The sequence below is a fragment of the Vanessa tameamea genome, chromosome 15 (assembly GCF_037043105.1).
Source record: "Vanessa tameamea isolate UH-Manoa-2023 chromosome 15, ilVanTame1 primary haplotype, whole genome shotgun sequence".
Taxonomy (NCBI): Eukaryota; Metazoa; Arthropoda; class Insecta; order Lepidoptera; family Nymphalidae; genus Vanessa; species Vanessa tameamea.
Genome location: NC_087323.1, coordinates 6,132,550 through 6,154,408, shown reverse-complemented (window position 1 = coordinate 6,154,408; position 21,859 = coordinate 6,132,550). Strand labels below are relative to the sequence as shown.

At 30.9% G+C, this 21,859-nt stretch overlaps 5 protein-coding genes across 5 annotated transcripts; 2 read left to right on the top strand and 3 right to left on the bottom strand.

Annotated features, from left to right (window-relative positions):
* Positions 1–341: 341 nt before the first annotated feature.
* LOC113399061 (dnaJ homolog subfamily C member 17) lies at positions 342–1,533 on the top strand. The gene is made up of 3 exons (XM_026638089.2): positions 342–497; positions 591–1,200; positions 1,314–1,533. The coding sequence occupies exons 1-3, from the start codon at positions 423–425 to the stop codon at positions 1,514–1,516; spliced, it is 888 nt and encodes a 295-aa protein (XP_026493874.2). The 5' UTR covers positions 342–422; the 3' UTR covers positions 1,517–1,533.
* Positions 1,534–1,620: 87 nt separating this feature from the next.
* Positions 1,621–4,239, bottom strand: LOC113399060 (CWF19-like protein 2 homolog). The gene is made up of 5 exons (XM_026638088.2): positions 3,982–4,239; positions 3,051–3,905; positions 2,588–2,971; positions 2,169–2,507; positions 1,621–1,817 (listed from the first exon to the last, which is right to left on the bottom strand). The coding sequence occupies exons 1-5, from the start codon at positions 4,066–4,068 to the stop codon at positions 1,674–1,676; spliced, it is 1,809 nt and encodes a 602-aa protein (XP_026493873.2). The 5' UTR covers positions 4,069–4,239; the 3' UTR covers positions 1,621–1,673.
* Positions 4,240–4,458: 219 nt separating this feature from the next.
* Positions 4,459–13,398, top strand: LOC113399058 (serine/threonine-protein kinase PAK mbt). Its single transcript, XM_026638085.2, has 10 exons — positions 4,459–4,761; positions 5,052–5,208; positions 5,921–6,485; positions 7,096–7,202; positions 8,269–8,460; positions 8,799–8,975; positions 9,189–9,311; positions 10,141–10,305; positions 10,630–10,844; positions 11,147–13,398. Exons 2-9 carry the CDS (start codon positions 5,068–5,070, stop codon positions 10,831–10,833), a joined length of 1,674 nt encoding a protein of 557 aa, XP_026493870.1. The 5' UTR covers positions 4,459–4,761; positions 5,052–5,067; the 3' UTR covers positions 10,834–10,844; positions 11,147–13,398.
* A 571-nt stretch (positions 13,399–13,969) lies between these two features.
* On the bottom strand, positions 13,970–17,481 carry LOC113399103 (26S proteasome regulatory subunit 6B). Its single transcript, XM_026638140.2, has 10 exons — positions 17,321–17,481; positions 17,154–17,246; positions 16,703–16,874; positions 16,212–16,373; positions 15,737–15,940; positions 15,207–15,354; positions 15,030–15,126; positions 14,860–14,954; positions 14,594–14,752; positions 13,970–14,110 (listed from the first exon to the last, which is right to left on the bottom strand). The coding sequence occupies exons 1-10, from the start codon at positions 17,351–17,353 to the stop codon at positions 14,026–14,028; spliced, it is 1,248 nt and encodes a 415-aa protein (XP_026493925.1). The 5' UTR covers positions 17,354–17,481; the 3' UTR covers positions 13,970–14,025.
* Positions 17,482–19,904: 2,423 nt separating this feature from the next.
* LOC113399124 (brachyurin-like) lies at positions 19,905–21,611 on the bottom strand. Its single transcript, XM_026638170.2, has 5 exons — positions 21,364–21,611; positions 21,003–21,276; positions 20,719–20,817; positions 20,339–20,532; positions 19,905–20,055 (listed from the first exon to the last, which is right to left on the bottom strand). Exons 1-5 carry the CDS (start codon positions 21,580–21,582, stop codon positions 19,951–19,953), a joined length of 891 nt encoding a protein of 296 aa, XP_026493955.2. The 5' UTR covers positions 21,583–21,611; the 3' UTR covers positions 19,905–19,950.
* Positions 21,612–21,859: the final 248 nt, after the last annotated feature.

Genomic DNA, 21,859 nt, shown 5'->3' with positions numbered 1-21,859 from the left:
CAAAGTGATGATAAATTTCCTTAAATAGAATGTCCCTCCACTCGAATATGTTATAAAAACATTTAAACACAGCTAAATTTTTTTTATTTATTTTCAAAGGTACAATAAATAATGAACTGAACATATATTAGTAAATATTAGAGATAAATGGTTATTGGTTCAAAATATTATAAAATAAAAGTTAATTAACATTTCTAAAGTAAAAAATTAGAAGATTATATTCTTTCTTTGCTACGGCGAATTATAAATATATTTTAATTATTTTTACATCAGCATGAAATATCATTACTTGTACTAGCTACAAATAAATTGTACAGTCAATGAAGTATGTCGTCTTTGTCAAGTTGACAACTATCACAATATTAATATTTATTATTTAACTTACATTATATTTTTCAGGATTTTTTTAGTTCTTAAGTAAAATGGCCAAGACAAACATAGAAGATATAGATCTATACGGTTTACTTGATATTCAGATAACAGCCACAGAAGCTGAGGTATATTGATTGTGAAATATTTAAGTATATTTTCTTAAACAAAACGTTTATATGATTATTTTGTAATATGAGTTTACAATATATTTCTTACAGATAAAAAAAGCCTATCGAAAAAAGGCCTTACAGTGCCATCCAGATAAAAATCCCGACAATCCAAAAGCTGCAGAAACCTTCCATGAACTATCTCGAGCTTTGGAAATATTGACTGATAAAGCAGCTAAAGCTGCATATGACAAGGTATTAAAAGCTAAAGCAGCTGCTAAACTAAGACATCAAGAGTTAGATAGTAAACGACAAAAGCTCAAAGAGGATTTAGAAAGGCGGGAACGTGAAGCAGTTTCTGGTGGTTCAAATGTTAACTTAACCGATGAACAAAAACTTGCTGCTGAAATTAAAAGATTACAAAAAGAAGGAAGCAGACTTTTACAAGAGGAACAGCAGAAGATGAAAGAAGAAATTCAAAAAACTATGAAAAACCTTAATGAACCTGTATGGGATTCTAGTTTAAATAGAATTAAAATAAGTTGGAAAGTTAATAAAAATGATCCTGACAATGGAGGGTACAATGAAATTAATTTAAAAAGGTTTTTTAAAAAGTATGGTAATATTACAGCATTAATTATGTCACCAAAAAAACAAGGTAGTGCTCTTGTGGAGTTTTCATCTAAAGAAGCATCTGAAATGGCTATTGAATTTGAAAAAGGTAAGGTTTTTTAAAATTTTATATATATGTCTAAGGTCATAAATAAATATAATTAGAGGATTGTTTTATTTTTATTACTATATTATATATAATAACATATGTATTTTCTTTAGGTCTTCCAGAAAATCCGCTCATATTAAAATGGGTTAATGATAAACAAATTTTAAGTATGAAAAAGGCTGCAAATGTTAGTTCTTTGGTATCAGATAGAGACTATGAATCAATGGTTTTAACAAAAATGCGTCAGGCTGCAGAAAGGCAGCGCTTAATAGAGGAAATGATGAAAGAAGACCAGCAAGAAAATTTTAATAAATAATTTGATTAAATTTAAAACTTGTTTTATTTTTATTTTACGTTAGGTTCATACCATAGTTCTACTATATAAACTCATTATCCAAAAAAAAAATCTCATTGAATTGTTTATTTATGATAGATTTTTATTCTTAATATATACATCCAAATATATCATTTTTCTAATTTTGAGATTTAAAAGATTTTTCAAAAGGCTTCCAATCTTTTATGAATTCCACAACTTTTTTCCTCTGCAAATCTGTATATTCCCTTTGAGGGTTCTTCCACAAAGTATGATCCAAGTCCAACATACCACCAATAATCTCCTAAAAATATATATATAAAACAGCATTAAATTTTTTGCTATTACTAGAATACAGTCAATCAACAATGTGGTGTTATTATTTATATTTATATCTGTGAATCAAAACCTTGCTTAGAAAGAGATTGCTAAAACTAAAACTTAATTTTAGTTTTAAATATAAATTTTAAGGAAAATTTACATTATAATCAAAGTATTAACTGTATTGAGGTTCATTATATTAAGGGTACACTGTATTATAAAATATTTCAGTTTTCACCGTGATATCAAGCAAATCATTTTAATGATAAAATTACTTATAAAACTTATACATTTTTTAAAATCAATAGCCATATAATATTAGTTTTTAATGTACCTCAGCAAATGTTTTTGGAAACAGCTGTTGGTCTTCTATGACATGGGCAAAACCAGGATCCATTCCAAAATCAATCCAGAAATATGGCAATCCTTTAGGAATACCTTTTCTAATATTTTTCCCCTTTAAATCAACAACTTTCTTATTCATAGACCACTCAGCCTCACATTCCATGAGAGCTTTCTTAAAATAAATAGATGCCATGTCACCTATATCTCGTGGTAATGGAACACAATTTAATACCATGTGTGGACATCTGTGTAATCTTGTGGCTGTTTCATAAAATACTACATCTTTATTCTGAGTGTTAAAAAACTGAGTGATCATTTTTCTGTAATCCTGAAATAATAAAAAAATAATAGGCATTCAGATTATTCCTAATCAGTAGTTTTGATAAAGACAAAACAAACAAAGTTTACCAGTATTTCATTCCAAATGTCCTCATCTACACCAGTTACACATGTGGTGTGTTGTATAGTACTTAAAATGCAATGACCTTTAATCAGTGATTTTGTAGGTGGTAAAGCCATGTATATTTTATTCCCACAGCTAACAATGAGATGTTTTAACATATTTTTGGAGTCAAAACAATAGTTACAGCCTTCTAATGACCTCTCTAATTTAACACTTTGGTTAATGGCACGCTGTTTTTCCTTTTCATTTTCTTTTGCCATATTTTTATTTTTTGATATGTCATCCAAAAATATATCTTCTAGATCATCATTTGGATTTTTAGACTTGCTTGCAATTCTGGCTAACTCAGCATCCTCATCATAGTTTGAACCATACTTTTCTTGTTCGAACTGAAAATAACAATATTAAAATGTTATTAAAATAGTTAATTGTGTTTGAGATTAAATTATTTTTTTCATAGAAACCCACCATTTGTGCTAAATTATGTTTATCATCATTTCCAAAATATTTAACTCTTCCCCCTCCATCATGTGTTTCAGCCTTCCGTTTGCCACCTTTGCTTCGTGGATCTCCCTGATAATTCATTAGTGGTCTACTGTTTCCACTACTAGTTGTTGACATTAAAAGAATTCTATCATCTTCCTCTACCTTTGTAGCATCAGGATTATTCTTTCTGTACTCTCTGGCTGCTTCTAATTTGGCCTTCAATTCTTCAACTACTTTTATATCACCCATTATTTCTGCCTTGACAATCTTTGAAGCAAGTTTATTCATTTTTTCATCTGAAAGATATAAACTATCCTTGCCCTTTTCTGTATTTTTAGGGGCTGAAGAGTTATTTTTATCTAAGTAGTAACTAGTTGAAGCATCACTAGTCTTACTTGTGCTTTTAAGAGCAATATCTCCAATGGATACTTTTTGGTTTTTTGATCCTGAACGCCAATTAAAGGATTTACTTTGATTGGAATTGTACTTTTGTGAAGAATCCTGTTTGCTTTTATTGTATGAATTGGATCGCGAATAAAAATCATCATCAGATGATGGTTTTAAAAATTGCCTGGATTTTTGGAAATTTTCTGCAGTTAATGGTAATCCAGAACCACCATCTTTCCAATAAGGATTAAGTTCTCTACTACTTGTGGATGGATTATATGAATCAATGTGTTTCTTTTCCATTAATTCTTGTTTTGATCGAATATCTTCTTTTGTATACGTCTTTAGCATTCCAGTCATCGACATCCATTCTTCACGGTCATCCGCAGATTTTTTTGATATTGTTTCCTTTTCAACCCATTCAGATGAAGATTCAGAGCACTCTGAAGACTGAATGGTAAGTTTATAAGATAATTAATTTAGAAAAGTAATAATATTATTAATTTGGTGGAATTATTATACTTACACTTCTCTTTTTATTTCTTTTTTTATCGTCATTATTTTCATGTTTTGAGGATTTCTTGTGTTTTTTTTTATGACGCTTCTCTTTCATGTTTTTTTAAACTTTTGATATATGCAATTAAACTATCTGCTTATTGTATACAACAGCTGAAGATTGTGTTTGAACAATAAGTTTATTTTAATTTCACTACAGACAGAGTATCCGCTGCCCAGACTCCAGATTAAACAATAAACATAAACAATATAAACATTAGTAAATGTCTGGTACAATAATTCATAGTCCATAGAGTATGGCAATACAGATGGAATGGTATAATCTTAGTTCTCTTAACGCAACATAACAAAACTATAAAATTAAAAAAATCTATGACTTTTCACACTATCAACAGTTAATAGTGTCGTGCTTAAAAATGTTTTTAAACAACTGTTTATAGGTATTTTTTTCCTTTCTTCAATGGGACACATAGTTTATTTGATGGCACCACTAGTGTAGGGTGGAATTTACAATGTTTTAGTATTCTGTCCTCGATTGCATTCTTGAATACTTGAATAGTTTTGTATGGTATTCATTTGGGAGAGGTGATGATTTTGTAAAACAAAATTTTGAATTGTTGTATCAAGAAAATTTTGTGGGTTATAGGATTTGTATTTTTTGGAGGAATTGGTATATACGAGTTTGATGAAACGATTAGTTTAATTTGGGAATACTGTGTATTTGACATGGCTGCTAATAATTTCATGGAAGTGAAATTAAATTAACAAGGTGTGTTTGGAGCAGTGCAAGGTAACTACTTAGTGATTTGTATTGGCTTTTACTTTTTATATAGAACTTTCTATAAAGCGTGTAATGTGCATAAACAATTTTAATCCAATGATTATTCATGGTATTTGACTTAGAATTCACTTTCCTTTCGTTGTAGTTGTTGTTGTCATTTTAACTTTATGCTCGTACTTACATCTTGTAATTCCAATACATTCAGTCAAATTAGATTTCTACAAGGTATAATAACATAATAATGATAATTTTTACCAAAGCCTATAATTGTACCATATCATTTTTTTTTTTTGTTATAGATAAATTATATGCATTATGTTTTCCAAGAAAAAGAAGAAGCCATTGATTTCTCCACCAAGTAATTTTGAACACCGAGTTCATACAGGATTTGACAAAAGAGAAGGAAAGTTTGTTGGTCTCCCACTTCAATGGGCTTCCCTCGTTGGTAATAATCAGGTAAATATAGTGATTATATCCAATACTCTTAAAATGTAAATATTTATATAAATCTGTGAAATTAACTACTGTTTAATCTTAGCTGGCCGAGAGCCCAGATGGCCCAGTGGTTAGAACGTGTACATCTTAACCAATGATTTCGGGTTCAAATCCAGGCAGGCACCACTGAATTTTCATGTGCTTAATTTGTGTTTATAATTCATCTCGTGTTCGGCGGTGAAGGAAAACATTGTGAGGAAACCTGCATGTGTATAATTTCAATGAAATTCTGCCACATGTGCATTCCACCAACCCGAATTGGACCAGCATGGTGGAATGTGCTCCAAACCTTCTCCTCAAAAAGAGATTAGGCCTTAGCCCAGCAGTGGGAAATTTACAAGCTGCTAATGTAAGTGTAAAATAATCTCAGCTCTCAGCATGAATAAGAAATAATTATAACAGATGACATTTATTTTATAATTACAAAATTAATTGTAATACTTAAAAAGTACAGGTTTAGCAAATATCAAAAAACTGCTGTTTTATATTATTTTACTGTGTCTATTTTATTTGCCAATCATCTTTTAGGAATGTCATAGAAATTGTTCTCAAGTCAGGAAATATGTTATTATTATTTTAATTATAAGTTTTACTGTAATTTCAACTTAAACAATTTAAATACTTAAATTCTTATATTTCTGCCTTTATTAACCTTTGCATAATTTCTGTTTAGATATTAAAATCCACAAATAGGCCATTGCCGTTAGTAGACCCCTCCGAGATTACACCCACCGAGATATTAGATTTGAAGACAATTGTAAGAGGTGACCATCGCTCTTCCTCAGTACCTGCTTTGTCAAGGCCTGTATCTGCAAACCCATTGACACAGCCAGTACATAATGGTGTTGTTTTGCCTAAAACTTCTAATGTTGCAAGATCAAATTCACTCAGGAGCATGAGCCCACCAAAAATTAGGAGAGATCTCCGTAATCAGCCAAACATTCCTCCATCAGTACCAGAAGAGTCTCCTCCTGTACCTCCAGCTCCTCAACAGTACCCAACTCTAAGACGAGAACAAAGTAATTATGCCTTGAATAAGCCTGTCTCTGATTCGCCTGTTGAATGGTCTCACTCACATGAAGCCACTGTGAGACCGGTGACTGAAATAAATGACAATCAACTGGCAGCTATGACATACCAAAATATACAGAATGCTAATGGACCATATCAACACAATCACCCTCAACCCCAAATGGTTCAAGGCTTGCAACATGGTTTGAATGGAAATAATAATGTTGGTGAGTTATAGCCATTTTCCCTAAATACACACAAAAACTTGACTAAAACGAGGGTATATATTTTTGTGGCGAAGATAAGAATTTTGAACAATCTATTTCTGCTTAATTTTATAACTCTAAAAATAACATTAGTTTACTTTCCAATAATTTTAAACTTGTTAACTTTTTAAGAAAAAGCTCATGCAATCAATATATTAAAATTACAAATATGTTTCAAATAATAAATTGTATCCAGGTTACAATTATGGATTTCTTAATTGTCAAATAATCCGTTAAGATTTATCTGTAACCATGTTAATTAACAGATAAATCTTCGTATATGGTAATTATTCAATATGACTAACAGTATTTTAAATAAGTTATGAAAATATGATAATCCTTTTATGCTGTTATATAAATTTTTGCCCACATAATTACCTCATGGTTTAAGCATGATACTGTCATACATAAACAAATTAAAATTATATGTTTAGTTTAGTTAGTATTTGAGTTATTGAAGTAAGTCAACTATCTAAAGTTCTTATTGAGTAATAAATATCTTAACCTATTTTAAAAGCTCATAATATATCCTGTACAGCAAATCACAAAAAAGTTTTTTTTTAATTTTTAGGTGACACACATCCAAATACGGTACGACACCAACAGCCGGGACCATTAGTCACGCCACATGTACCCATCACTGAATCGAAGCACGAATTGCGTTTAACGCATGAACAGGTAATGATTAATTTATGATTTCACTGTAAATTTGTTTGTACTTCTTCTTCAATTCATTTAATTGCTTTAATTGTTTGATAGACTAGCATTCAAATTTTGTGATAGTAGTTAATTAAGTGGTAGTGCCACACTGCATACCTTCTGGTTGTAGCCGAATGGGGCGGCCCGCCCGGGGAAGCACCACTCTCTCACTTAAAATCATTGGCCCATATCGCGAAGGAGAAAGCTGATCTTTTAGGCTCTCTCTTCGCGTCAAATTTGACTCTGGATGACCGAGAAAAGTCACCCCCAACAATCCTATTATATCCTATATATAATATATATAATATTTTTTTAAAGTATAAATGCGTTATTCTTTAAGTCGTGCATTCTAATATTCATATATCATCATACTCATAAGTTTTTAAATAACTTATTATTGGTATGTGCTTGGATATTACGATAAAGTTTAAAGTAGTTTATCGTGTAAATTGTTTCATTTAATGACATGTTTGACCCTTTTGCGATCTTTAAGCATTATTTCAACCGAAATATACTAATAAAAAACAAAACAGAAGTAGTTATTTTACGATAACAATGTACAATACTGTCTTATCTTGGTATAAAAATATAAATACTAATATAATACATATTTGGAGTACGTACGAAAAATAAATTCTTTGTTTTCGTTCATCATGCGGTCGTTTATAAATGTAAAACATTGGAAAAAGATGACGTCATATTTTTTTTCCGAAATGGAAAATGTTAAAGATGAACTAGGACAAATGTGTAGTACATTTACATATTCTCTTTGAGGCTGCGTCCTGAAAACTGTCTTTATGATGGAGCTCCCGGGGCTATAGATAAAAAAAAAAAAATAGATCGTGACCTCGTTGATCCTTAGGTCGCTCATGTCGTGTATAAAAACTCTTTTTGTGAAAGAAGATGTTGTGTAATATACATAGATATTTATTTGTTCCATATACCTATGAAATTATTTGAAAAAATAAATATTTATACAAAAAAACTTAAAAGTATTTTCTCGTCAGTATTTTTCTATATCTTTAGATTATTTTGTCCCATATAGTTCCGAGCAGCTCTTCGCCTCGTGGTGAGTGAAGGTGACCCTAGAGAGACGCTGACCGGCTTCATTAAAATCGGTAGAGGTAGTACAGGAGTAGTCTGCGCTGCTACTGATACGAGAACACGACGAAGAGTTGCAGTCAAGATGATGAACCTCACGAACCAACATCGAAGAGAACTTCTGTTCAATGAAGTAGTAAGTACATCAATCAGTTGAATATTGTCTATGAAATGGAAATTTCTAAAGAGTAAATGACGACTGAAGGTACTCACACTTGCAGAAAACCGTATGTATAAGCGAAAAAACTACTAACTGACTCATCGCGAGAGTTCATAAAATATATATAATTAGTATAGTTAGAGTACCTATAAATTTTGTACTATGTAGATGTTTACTAAGAAAGGATTTCAATTTACATCCTCAATTCTAAATAAATGACAAGTGTATTATGATTATGTGCATAATATGTGTATTTAGGCTAAAGGATTTACAAATTAAAATAATATATATAAAATATTTTTCAATTTAAACAGGTGATTATGCGAGATTATCCACATCCGAACATAGTGGAGACGCACGCATCTTACTTAGTGGGGGATGAACTATGGGTAGTTATGGAATACATGGCTGGAGCCTCCCTTACACAGATAGTAACACACGCAAGGATGGATCCGGAACAGATAGCCACTGTCTGCAAACAGTGCTTGAAGGTAAGCCTACCTCGTTTGATCAGGAAAGGTCTGCTAGAAACAAAATTGATATTTACAAAATTGTAATTGATGTATCATATTATTAATTTCTGATGTTTTACGATTGGGTTCTAAGTTGAGTTTTTAGTTTGTTTTTACGTAATAACTCCATAGAAATATTTTTTTGTACATTACATTACCCTGATAATTTTTACGGTAAATTTCTTTTAACAGGCATTGGCATTCTTGCACAGTCAAGGTGTCATTCATCGGGATATCAAAACGGATTCAATACTCATGACTGAAGACGGAAGAGTGAAATTGTCCGACTTCGGCTTCTGTGCTCAAGTATCACAGGTACAAAAATCCGAATGTTTTCTATTCACGTAGATTTTCAAATCGTCATTTTACTAGATTCAATTTAATTGAATGTTTCTATCCAATAAGAATGTACATAAGAAATTTAAAATGAAAAAAATTAAATTCTCAAATGAAGAAACTATTTGCACAAAATCTTTGATAAATTACAGTAATTACTCTTTCCTCTTATTAGATTACAATCAAATCGAATTTTATAAATATTATATTTACGAAATTATTTATAAATAATAAAAATAGTCTGTAACATAAAGCTCAGCAAATACTAAACCTCTTTTCCAACAAAAAATTATAAAATTGCTGTTTATCTAGCGATATTAGCTTAGTATTATATAGCTTACTTACAAAACTATAATATCCATCCATCCATGGATAAGAAGTTAAATGAGAACTGTTATAAAATATAGATTTTGAAAAAATTATCTGTTATTTTAACATATAAATTATAATTGTACATCTCAATTCATATTATGTATACATATTATTCGATACAAGATTATATAGATGATAAAAAAACGTGGAGCTAATACTTGTTGACTTCCAGGCAGGATGTATTATATACATATGTAATTGTATTTAACTAACATGACTTTGTATTTTTAAATGTTGAAAAAGAGTAACTACTGAGTTTCTTGCCGGTCCTTCTCGGTAGAATCTGCATTCCGAACCGGTGGTAGCTTCACTTAATATAGTTTGATTTTGATTTTTTAATTGAATGTTATAATGCATAGAATCAGTTTTCAAGTACTTGGTAAAAACATGTTACTAAAGTTTTAGATGTAAAACAATAATTTTTTTATGATTTCAGGAGTTACCAAAACGTAAATCATTAGTCGGAACGCCATACTGGATGTCTCCGGAGGTGGTACTACGTTTGCCATATGGTCCCGAAGTTGACATTTGGTCTCTGGGAATAATGCTAATAGAAATGGTCGATGGTGAACCACCGTTCTTTAACGAACCACCGCTTCAGGTATGTATTGTCTTAGAGTGAGTGTCAGGAGTTATTCTATCTAAAACAAAACGAAACATGTCTAGCAGAAAGTAAAGTATTAGCCAGTAAATGTCCCACCGGGACTGGGTCTCCTTTTCTCTCGTTGAGAAGGTTTTGGAGCTCGTTCCACCGCGGTGCTTCAATGTTGGTCGGTTTCGAACATGGCAGAATTTTAGTGAAACTTTAGACACGCAGGTTTCCCCACGACGTTTTCCTTCAGGATGAGCTGAATTAAAAAATTAAAAGTTCGCCCTGTCGACTCATCACAAAAGTAGCCTCGATCGGAATTCGTTTCACGGCCAGGCCATGCGGCGCATCCGCGACATGCCGCCGCCGCGGCCGCGCGGCGCGGCGCGCTGCCCGGCCGACCTGCTGTCGTTCCTGGAGTGCGCGCTGGTGCGCGACCCGGCGCAGCGCCACTCGGCCGCGCGCCTGCTGCACCACCCCTTCCTGCGCCGCGCCGGCCCGCCCGCGCTGCTCGTACCGCTCATGCCGCGCCCGGAGTGACCGGGGACGGAGTACGTATAGCATTTGAATACTTTTGTATCTGCTCCGAAATTAGTACTTTGTTTTCCTTGCGCATCCATGTACTTATTATCTATTATTGGTTGCGCCTCTTTATGGTTTTTAGATTATTGTACCTTAATGAGATTATATTAGTGGGAAATGTTTAAGGGCTTGGTCGTTATATATATTTAAATTATTGCCTTTTGTCTGGTTTTTTTCTCCAAGAAATAAATCTTAGGTTAATCATCATGTCTATCTGTCATTAAAATTCTGAAAATGTAAAAAAAAGAAAATTAATCAATATTTTTTTCAGGATACAGAAATCGACAAGATTATATTATCTCGAAATTAATACGAAGAAGACGAAACTTGTAGAAATAATGAAAGGAGTATTCTATTACAGTTTATGGATATGGAAGAAACTATATTTTTTAAATAGTTGCATGATATATAATGTGTCGTTCCAAAAACAATAGACAAAAGGTATGTTGAATTTACCCCAGTGACAATCATTCCACCTCTTAGCACTATAATACCTAATATTTCCCTTGTTTGGGTTATTAATATTATCGCTAGTGTAACTTATTGCCTTTAATGTTAGTGATAATCATATCTTTCCACCCCGTCCATGAGTAACTATTTTGTATACATTATATTACATACAATGCATACAAATTATATTAACAAAATCAATTTACACTTTTAACTTGTAATTATAAAATTAAGTATTTAATCATATTGTATGTTTGAATGATTGTAGTATGGTGACTGAATCAGAGCTTAAATAATATATGTTATGACAGTATTATATCCAATTAAAATTGGCTAATATATTTGTACTTATTTGACTTTTATTTTACTAATGTTAAATCTTATGAATTGATAATTGAACATTATAAAATGGTGTATGTGGGTTAAATATAATTATCAATTGTAGTGCAAATATTTAAAATTAAGTTGTTGTTCTAATGTATATTAATCGTTTTAGTTTTAACTAAACATTCCAAGATATTTGACACAGACTGAAAATTGTATAAACAATTTAATACAAATGTGTGATTATGATTGTGCACCATTATTGCTTTATTGCTGAAGATACTTCATGCCATATATATGTTAATGTTTGTTCTTAACATGCTATCTCTGATACTGGTTTCTACAAGATTATGCTAGAGCACTTGTATAGTGCTTGTCGGAAGTAAATAAATCTAAAAAAATGTTTTGATTTGTTTCAAGTTCACAGAAGATAAAAAAAGCTCTTGCATTAATATCTCGAATGATCTAGGCACAGTGGTCACAAAACTACTAGTACTACTACACATAAATTTACGAAATGTAAGTCATATTACAAATAAAACTCATGTTCTCTGTTACTTTAGTTTAGGATAAAGTTTTGCTCTATATAATATGCCCTGAGTTAGTGTTTGTTCTTCTCATATCATACAAATAGTCTTATTAATATGACTTTTTATATTGTAACTTAATAAAAACAATATTATAATACATTTATAGTTGTCTTTCACTTTAATATTATTTTGAGACCAAGAACTGTCATACAACATTGAACAATGTGAACTCTTAATGCAGAATATTTATTTAATTAATTATATATATGTCTTTCCATTTAAATGTTCTCCCTTTAGCACATGGCATATTATATGAGGTCAGATTTTAAAACAATATAGATTGAAGATTCATTCTAAAATTTTCTTTATAGATAATGTTAAAGTAGGCACCTAGATGTAGTAATTATTATTTTTATTTGTACTTAAATGTGGCATACTTGTTATTCAACCTCAATCCGCCTTCATTTATGTCTACAATTCAATAAAACTGCAATGTATTTCAAAAATATTCTATTTAATATATGTATAAGTTAAAATTGTTCTTAGAAATCACTCTTAATTCATACTAGATCAATATAAAAAATGGAAAAAAAAAAAACTAGATTTTCTACACCTTACCAGTACCTCATTGCCGACAAGAATGTATTAGACAATGTTTTTATTGCCTTAAGTAGATGTAAGTGCCTTAATAAAGCCTAAATAGTTCATTGTAAGCACATATTGCACTTGTTGTTTGTTATTTAATAATATAGATGCCTTAAAGTGTGATGTATCAAACATATAATGTCCCTTGAAAATAAATCAGTCGTAGGCATTATTAGAAAGATAATTAGGGTTGTTGACAAATGTTTATGATTACAATGTATAATTATTATTATTCATCTTCAACAATGGTAAATATTGGTATGCGATTTGTGACAATTATTGTAGTTGACATTAAAAGATTATTAAATTGGTCAAGTAAATCCTAGAGTTGTAAATATGAAACCAAATAGAAAAAAAAACAACTTAGAATTCAATTTAATTAAACGTTTACAATATTCAGTAGTTGGAGCGTTTATTGTTTCATCACAAACTACTTTCATCATTCTCAAGTGACAAATTAGAAGACTAATTACTCTTAACTATGTGTATCAATTTTCATAAGGTATATGCCAAATATATTGTATTATCACATCGTTGAATAAGAACTGTTATAAAATATAGATTTTGAAAAACTTTTGTTTTATTTGATGATTATATAATTAAGTATCTTTATATTGATATTTGTCCATTTTACATGAAACATCACATAATAGCTACCAAAGCTTGCTTCGTTTTATTTGTGGGTATCCAAAAGTTTATCCAAGTTCATCAACTAATGTGTATTAAATGAAAGCAGACAAATTTATGGTTTTAACTTTTAGAGTAGTGTAACTTTTTTTTTCCAAAAGTATTACATGAATACCTAATGTTTATTTTCACTCATGATAAAATGACTAGGGAAGCGAGGAGGGATATAGACCTATTAAGTGTAGATTATAACAACCCCCTCAAATACTCAAGCAGCCAAAAGCCAGCAATCGTTACATTTGCAAAGACAGCGCCTGCAAGTTGTATTGCTGGTAGCAACTTGTTATAGTAATAAAACATGACTGACGCCAACATTCATGCTGGGGTAATAGTTATTTTCTGGTGTAATCTGAGTGACCTAATCAATTATATTCGATTTAGTTACAGTATTGTATGGGGTTTACCTGTTGTATGTATTAAATGTATAAGAGTTGATTTACAAAATAAAAAAATTGAAATAATATTACAAGGTTTAATTTTTAATCAATTACATCAAAATATTACAATTAAATACTTATTTGTAGAATTCATATTCACATTCATCTTTCTTGATATTGTTCTTATAACCCTTTTCAAAGTCCTTCGGAAGCACGATATACCTATAACAGACATGAAATTATTTTTACTAGATTTAAAATAAGTTTTAAGTTTTTGCAATAAAAAAAATGCAAAGTTCTACTAGATTTTAACAACCAATGAGACAGGCATCTATCTAAATAATGACTAAAATCCACTAATATATGTAAACCAATAAAATATATCGTTCCTTAGCATTCTTTACCCATTCACTCAATAATTTTCTCCTGACTAGTGTAACTAAAATGTCATGTCAATTCAAGGTCAAAGTTGTTTATTTACTTTCTTTCGTATTCCCATTGGAATAGAGTATAAATATAATTGTTATATTGTCTAATACATGTTACAAACAAAAGCAGAGAATGTAGTTTAAAAAATAAAAGTAATGATTTTGAAGAGACAAAGAAAGTATGTCCAATAATACAATTAATAAACAGGTAACACAATTCTGAAATTAATAAAATATTAACTTTTTATTTGATAAAAGCGTAATAAATAACATATACCTGTTCTCCCTCACGGCGTGCATACCGGCCTCCTGGCAGATCGCATTAATGTCGGCACCTGACACACGTTCCGGACGCGCTACGAACTCCTCTAAGTCCACTTCTTCAGACAGATTCATCTTGGCCGTGATAGTCGAGAAGATTAGACGTTTCTGACGCCTAATAACAATAATTTTCTATAAGTATAGTTTAATGATAGTTGTTGTTCTGATTAAGTGATGTATAATTTTTAGAATGTATAAATATTAGTAATATATAGGTAATACCTGTCAGGGAGAGGAAATTCAATTTTCCTGTCAAGACGACCAGGTCTGAGCAGGGCAGGATCCAGAGTGTCAGCACGATTGGTAGCCATGATAACCTGCATGTTTATAACATTATATAAGCAAATATTGTCTTAATGTTATTGTTTTGTTTTTTTCAAGATCCAACTCACTTTGACGTTAGTGGTTTGGTCGAAACCATCCATTTGATTGAGCAACTCCAGCAAGATTCTTTGCACTTCCCTGTCAGCACCAGTCTGTGCATCAAATCTGTAAGAATTTTGATAATATATTATAACATAATGTAATGCATACTTTTTTACTGCATCAACAATTACAAATTAATCTACCTTTTAGTAGCAATGGCATCAATTTCATCAATGAAAATGATAGCAGGGCTGTTTTCTTTTGCGAGACGGAATACGTCACGTACCATACGCGGACCTTCGCCTAAATATTTCTGTACAAACTCAGATCCAACTACACGTATGAATGCAGCTGTAAAAAAAATATAGAAGATTTTACTAGTGAAATATCTAATAAACTGGTTATTTGATTATTACAAAGAAGTGTATGGAGAAATGTATAGGTAAGTATACATATATTATGTTTGAATAAAAATCAACATCAACATGGAACTATTGATTATAATTTGTGTTTTGGTGCAACAATTAAAATCAAGGAATGTAAGAAAATTTTTATTATAGAACAATAATAATTATGAAGTATTTTAGTAATATTAGTGTGGCCTTGTCGCTCAATTATTATAAACATTCATAATAATTATTATGAAAGATTCAAGTTAATTATAAAGTATTTTGACCTGATTTGAATGTTTGTTTTGTGTGTGAATGACTTTATATACTACAAGATTACCTACCCGTAGTGTGATGGGCAACAGCTTTCGCTAACATGGTTTTACCACATCCTGGAGGACCATACATAAGTACACCCCGGGGTGGCTCAATACCAATTTGCCTGTAAAGCTCTACATGGGTAAGTGGTAGTTCAACTGCCTCGCGGATTTCCTGCTTTTGAGTGTCCATACCTCCAATATCTGAGTACTGGACATCTGGTTTCTCATCTGTGAAATATAAATATTTACAATTAAGCAATTAGCTAACAGAAAATTCTTGGTGATTATACATCCATTCATACTAAATATTTGGCAAATTGTAATAACATTCTTTAACATTAATTAGTTTATTGTTAAAATGTATTTTTACATATTTAACTTATGTGTAAATCTCACTGATAATTTAATTGAAGAAGTAAAATCTTTTTCAATGCTGTTTATAATACTATAACTGTGCTATGTTTGAAGACTTTATAGTGATCATTAATGGAAGACATACCTGCTTGCAGCATAGAAATGGAGCTATCGGCTTCTGGAGGCAAGACATCTACCAACGCATTAGAATGTTTGTGCAGAGCTACTGACGCTGAAGGCTTTAACAACTCTCTGTCAATTGTAGACAGAATACGTACATAGTAATTTGAGCCAGTTGTACTTCCAACTGTGAAAAAAATTTACTAATTACACTCAAGAGACAATCAATACACATGTTATACAGTGATACCAGGATACTATTTCGGACAATCCGAATATTTAGGGTTGTTACAGTTACGAGTATTAAATTATTTAGTAATTGTGTTAAAAAATATTACAACTTAACAACTTCATTGTATTTGTAGGCTATTTTTAGTATTAGCTATAATCTTAGAAAAAAATCAAAAAGCCTTTACAAACACAACAATAACCCAGACAGGCCTTCAACAAGCTTACTAAGAAAAGTTTACTGTTATGGAAAAATTAAAAAAAATTATAATTTACAAGTGAATGTACCTATTCCAGTATTTTGATCAACTGCTTCAAGGAACTGCCCAATTACAAGAGGAACAGATTGAATTCTTTTAACCTCTTCTTGAGCATGTAGATATTCTTTTTTCAGATTCCTTTGTTCATCTTTTATGTATTCTTCTTGCACTTCTAAAAACTCTAACATGCGTTGCAATTTCTGCAATCCATTAATATAATTAATATTCGCAAAAACAAATAAGTTACAACATCGTAGTCTTGGTTAAAATTTAAATAATTTTAAATATGATAAAAATATATTTGTAAATATGATTTTTACATTGCAATATGGATGATGAAGTTGTTGTTTTTTGTAATTATTTTAGTTCTTAAATATAAACACTGGATGAACTAGAATGGCGTCATATAAGACATCAATCAAACTTGGTTTCAATAACACAAAAGCGACCATTTTTTCTATTCAAAATGATTAAGTTACCTTATATTTAGTATATAGATCTTCAGATTCCAATTCTTCAAAGGATTGGGGGCCTGCAAATGAAAGTCCTTTTGTGTCGGTGACTTGGTCATCCTACAAAAATAAATATTCGAAATAAAATATTGCAATAAGCATTACACAATATGCTTTTCAATATTGCTATATACCTTTTCAGGGAGTACGATGCCAATCTCTTCCATTTTATTAATAATTACTCGGGGCCAACGAAATACGAATACTGTTTTGAGTTTTGACTTCACAGCAGATATATTTTAATTGTCAAAATATTACGCCGTCATGGTGTTACTGTCAATAGTCATTCAAACCACAGATAATTTTCTGTTAAATCTCTCACAGACTATGTGTAATAGATCTATTGATAAATAGATAAACTATTGTTATTCTCTAAGTTTTATTGAGTTATAAATTAAAAAAATACAATTATTAAATTAATTCAAAGTTAAAGTATATACAAGTAGAAAGGTAAAAACAATCCGGCGGATAATAGTTTATGAATGATGCTTTCGTTTTGGAGCACTTTTTAATTCTAATTTCTTGGTCTATAGGAAAGCGGCTGATACTGGTCACACAATTACTGGTGCTGGTGCATGTGCTAATGATCCCGTAGCGCCGAAGGCCACTTAGTATTGAAATTGTTGATAAACATAATTTAAAGGATAATTCATTGATTTTTAAAGGTTAGAATAACAATATTTATTTTTGCTAATATCTCAGGAGCGGTTTATTTTAGGTTAGGAGTCAGATCGAGAAGGCCAAATAGAGTTAGAGAAGAGTTTCATAGAATAGAGTCTAAAACAATTTACTCTGTTCTATGAACGGAAGATGATTTGGCTGAGTGTCATTCAAGCCGTTTGTTAAACAGCACCGTTTAGTAAAGCGGCTAGGCGTTTAATTGAATGGCTAATTTCACAAGTTGGCTGTTACTATATATCTTCAGAATGATTCAACTATTGAACTATTTTAAGAAAAATATAAGTGAGTGCCAAATTCTATGGGTCTATGCAATACAGTTCAATGACATTGATGGTAACCTTTGTCGAAAAATTGTGTAAGGGAACGGACAAAAGCATTTGATCCGGTTTCCCAAAGTATATTGATTCTAAAATATTGATGATAAGATCCTCATACACAGCTTATTTATAACAGTGTATCAGGATCTTTATTAGGATGGTTCCAGGCATATTTAGGACACCATTTTTTTGTGGTCTGTAAAAAATGTGTTTCTCAGAGCTCACACTTGGGTTCTAATCTTTACTGTATAATTGTAAATGATATTATTGTTTTTTAAATGCTTTTTATGTATGCTGTTGATTTTAAAAATATCAGATTTGTAATTTTTCTGTTAAAACTATTTTCATTGCTATTAACTTGTCAAATTTTAAAAGGAGGTTCATTGCATTGATTTATTTTTATTTTAGAATTTATATTAAAATTAAACTTAAAAACAGAACAGTTACAGTAAAATTACAATTCTGATATTTTTAAAATCAAACCTTAAAGTCCTCAAAGCTAATTAGCTTTGAGGACAATAATCTCTCACAAAGCGATATAAATAAATTGACATACTGGTGCAATAAAAACAGTCTTACTTAATTAAAAAAAAAAAAACAAATGGACAGGATATCTAAACAATTCCTGAATATTGATTGGAAAAGTATTACATTCTCTATATTTATGGTTAACATATAAATATCAATGGTTGATTAATTATTTTACTTTATACGATCTTAAAGTGAAATAATTATGTTGAAAATTTAAAAACACAAGCCAAATCTAAGGAAACATAAAATAACTTTTCAGGCTTCAAGAGTTCAGTGGTAATACTTTAAGTGGCAATTAAAATTTAATTTTCGTTCAACTTTTACAGGTTCGTTTAATAATCTTCATTGGTACTTCAAAATGGATTGTAGATTTATCCGAGAAGAAACAACTGAAAACCCTATAATGACTATTTTACATCTATTATCTTTAGTTATTATTATTATTTTTTTAATTGTATAAACCAAGATTGCACTTTTATACTAACCGTATCTCTGCTTCCTTATTTTTAACCACTGCACCGATTTCGATACAGACTTTTCTAATAGAAAGACTGATCAATGAAGACGGTTTGTGTCTATAATTTTTACAAGCTATTTGTTATCTACAACAGATTAATCAAATGGTCAATCAAATAGTGTGCTACCCCTGCTTCGTGTTACACACTTCCGTCCCTTTCTACGAAACCAATTCCAAAAATTGCAGGAAAGATATTTACGCATCAAAAATTGCACATGAATTTTAACATACTAAATAAAGTAGCAGAAATATTCGTATAAAGCAAGCAAAATGCATCGTGACGTAAGTTATTCGATGGAATGCGCTAGCTACCAAAAATACTTAAAAAGATAGACGAAAGACAAATAAAAAGGGGTTTTAGACGATCACTTAAAAGAAGGTGAATGCGGAAAAACGTTTAATAAATTATACTCTATTAAAATAAATAAATTAAGTCAATCCGATTTTAGAGATGGACGTAGAATTAAAAAACTTTGCCGCAAGTGATTAAAGATATACATGAGGCATCTAAACAGTTTTAATTCTGATTGACTTTGAAGTTCCATACGGAATCGAAAGCAGAACCACTGTACTTTACTGGACTGTATTTTATTATGTTTGATGTAGGTAATTTCTATTAGATTTTTTTTATTTGGTAGCTGGATAGATCTTTGAAAGAAAATAAATCCACTTATTATTTGTTAGGCATTTTATTAAAACTTATCCGTAATATTTTATCTTAAAGATTTTCGTGGATGAAATCAAGGAACGATGACACTCTGACGAATGCAGCGGGAAAACCAATTCCACAGCCAAAAATAGATCCGAAGGAAGTTACACCAACCTAAAAAAAGGGTTTAAGCATCAAATGAAACAATATATATATTTAACCTTATCTTACCAAGTAATATATACCTTACTAAGTATAAAAATAGACATATTAATACCGTAGAAAAAAATGTTAAAGAGAACCTCTTTTTTCGAAACTAGTATAAATCATAAAATAAATAAAAAAATGATATAAAATAAAAGTTTTCATTCAGTAAGCTAATTAACGTAAGGAAATTTAGTACATATGTGTACTTTTGAATGCTTTTTTTTTTTTAAAATACAGAATGCAGACTAACCAATAATGGTGTGTCATTCCTATGAACAACGAGAGGACCACCAGAGTCTCCTCTGCAGGTGCTAGTGCCTCCGATAGTTCTTGTGCAAATATTTGATGGTCGGATAGCCGATGGATAAGCCAGCGAGCACAAAAAATTTGGAATGACATTCATGGTGACATGATTCAAAAACTGGTCCGCAGAAATACCACCACCTGAAAATGTTTTTTTTTTATATAAAAAAAATATACTTTTGTCGAAAATTAGTAAATTGGCTTTAAAGCAATCAACTTTTTGATTAGAAGATATGATATCTTAATAAAAATATATTATCAATCGATTGAAAGGTATCTGTTGCATAAAATACTCTATAAATTATCACATATTGTAAATTCTCTCACCATCTTTAGTTATTCCAAAACCGGAAGCAATTGCAGCTTCTCCGACAAAGTCTTCTGTACTAAGAGATCCAGTAGGTAAAGCAATCGTTCCAATGGTCTCTAAAATATATATTTTTTAATTAAAGAAACAGTTAAAAACAATATAAATAAGGTCCAAGTTTGAAAAAGCAATTAAATTATATAAAAATTACTAGTTTTTGGATTGTACTGTATGTACTGAAATTAAAAGGAAGCTCACTTCTTGACTCGGATATTAAACTGCAAAACTTTATTAAATAACATACCAGATAGTTGTACATTTACAGGCAGCCGGATGACAGCAATGTCATTTAAAATGAGCAGCGGAAACCAGTGAGGGTGCGATTGGACATCAGTACTTTCAATTCTTGTACCACCGCTGAAAAGGAGGGTAGATCCGAGAACAACGGTTACTCTCCAAGCTTGGTGCCTGCCATCATTCCAGCAGTGAGCCGCGGTCAAAACACGATTAGGGGTGATAAGGGAACCACCACACACACCTCTGCCAGTGATGCCGATGATATCGCTAATCAAACCGGCCTATTTAATGAAGAAAATATATTCATTATATTCCGGAGATTTATACAATGTAATTCAATAAATAATTTTAAAAAGATTAAATACTACCTGATATTTGAATTGTCCTACAGCAGCGGGAGATCCTCCAACGATTTTTGCAGATGGTGTTCTTAAGTATTCTTCTTCAGCCTTTTGAATTCTTTCACCTTCGGGGATACCGTATTTTGTTAAGTATCCATAGGCGGGGTTTACGTCAGACAAGTCCTGGGGATATGACTTGGCTGAAACGTAAGCGATAAAAGACACAAGTACCACTGCTAGTTTCATTGTGAAAGGAGTAAATGGGTCCCTTCGCGTAATACAACATCTTTTATATACCTTGGCCCGTTTAGATAATTTTTCGATTATAAAAATAATTAAGCAGATAAAATCTATAAATACACAGCTTAGTAAATAAGATAATAATACGAATGAAAATTAATAATATTAAATAATATGTAAAATGACATGAATGCAACAGGCCTCTTTTTTCTGTTAAAACAAAACGAAGTGTAATGTACGTATTTTATATATCGATAATTTTATCTAGATTTAAGTTAAGCTA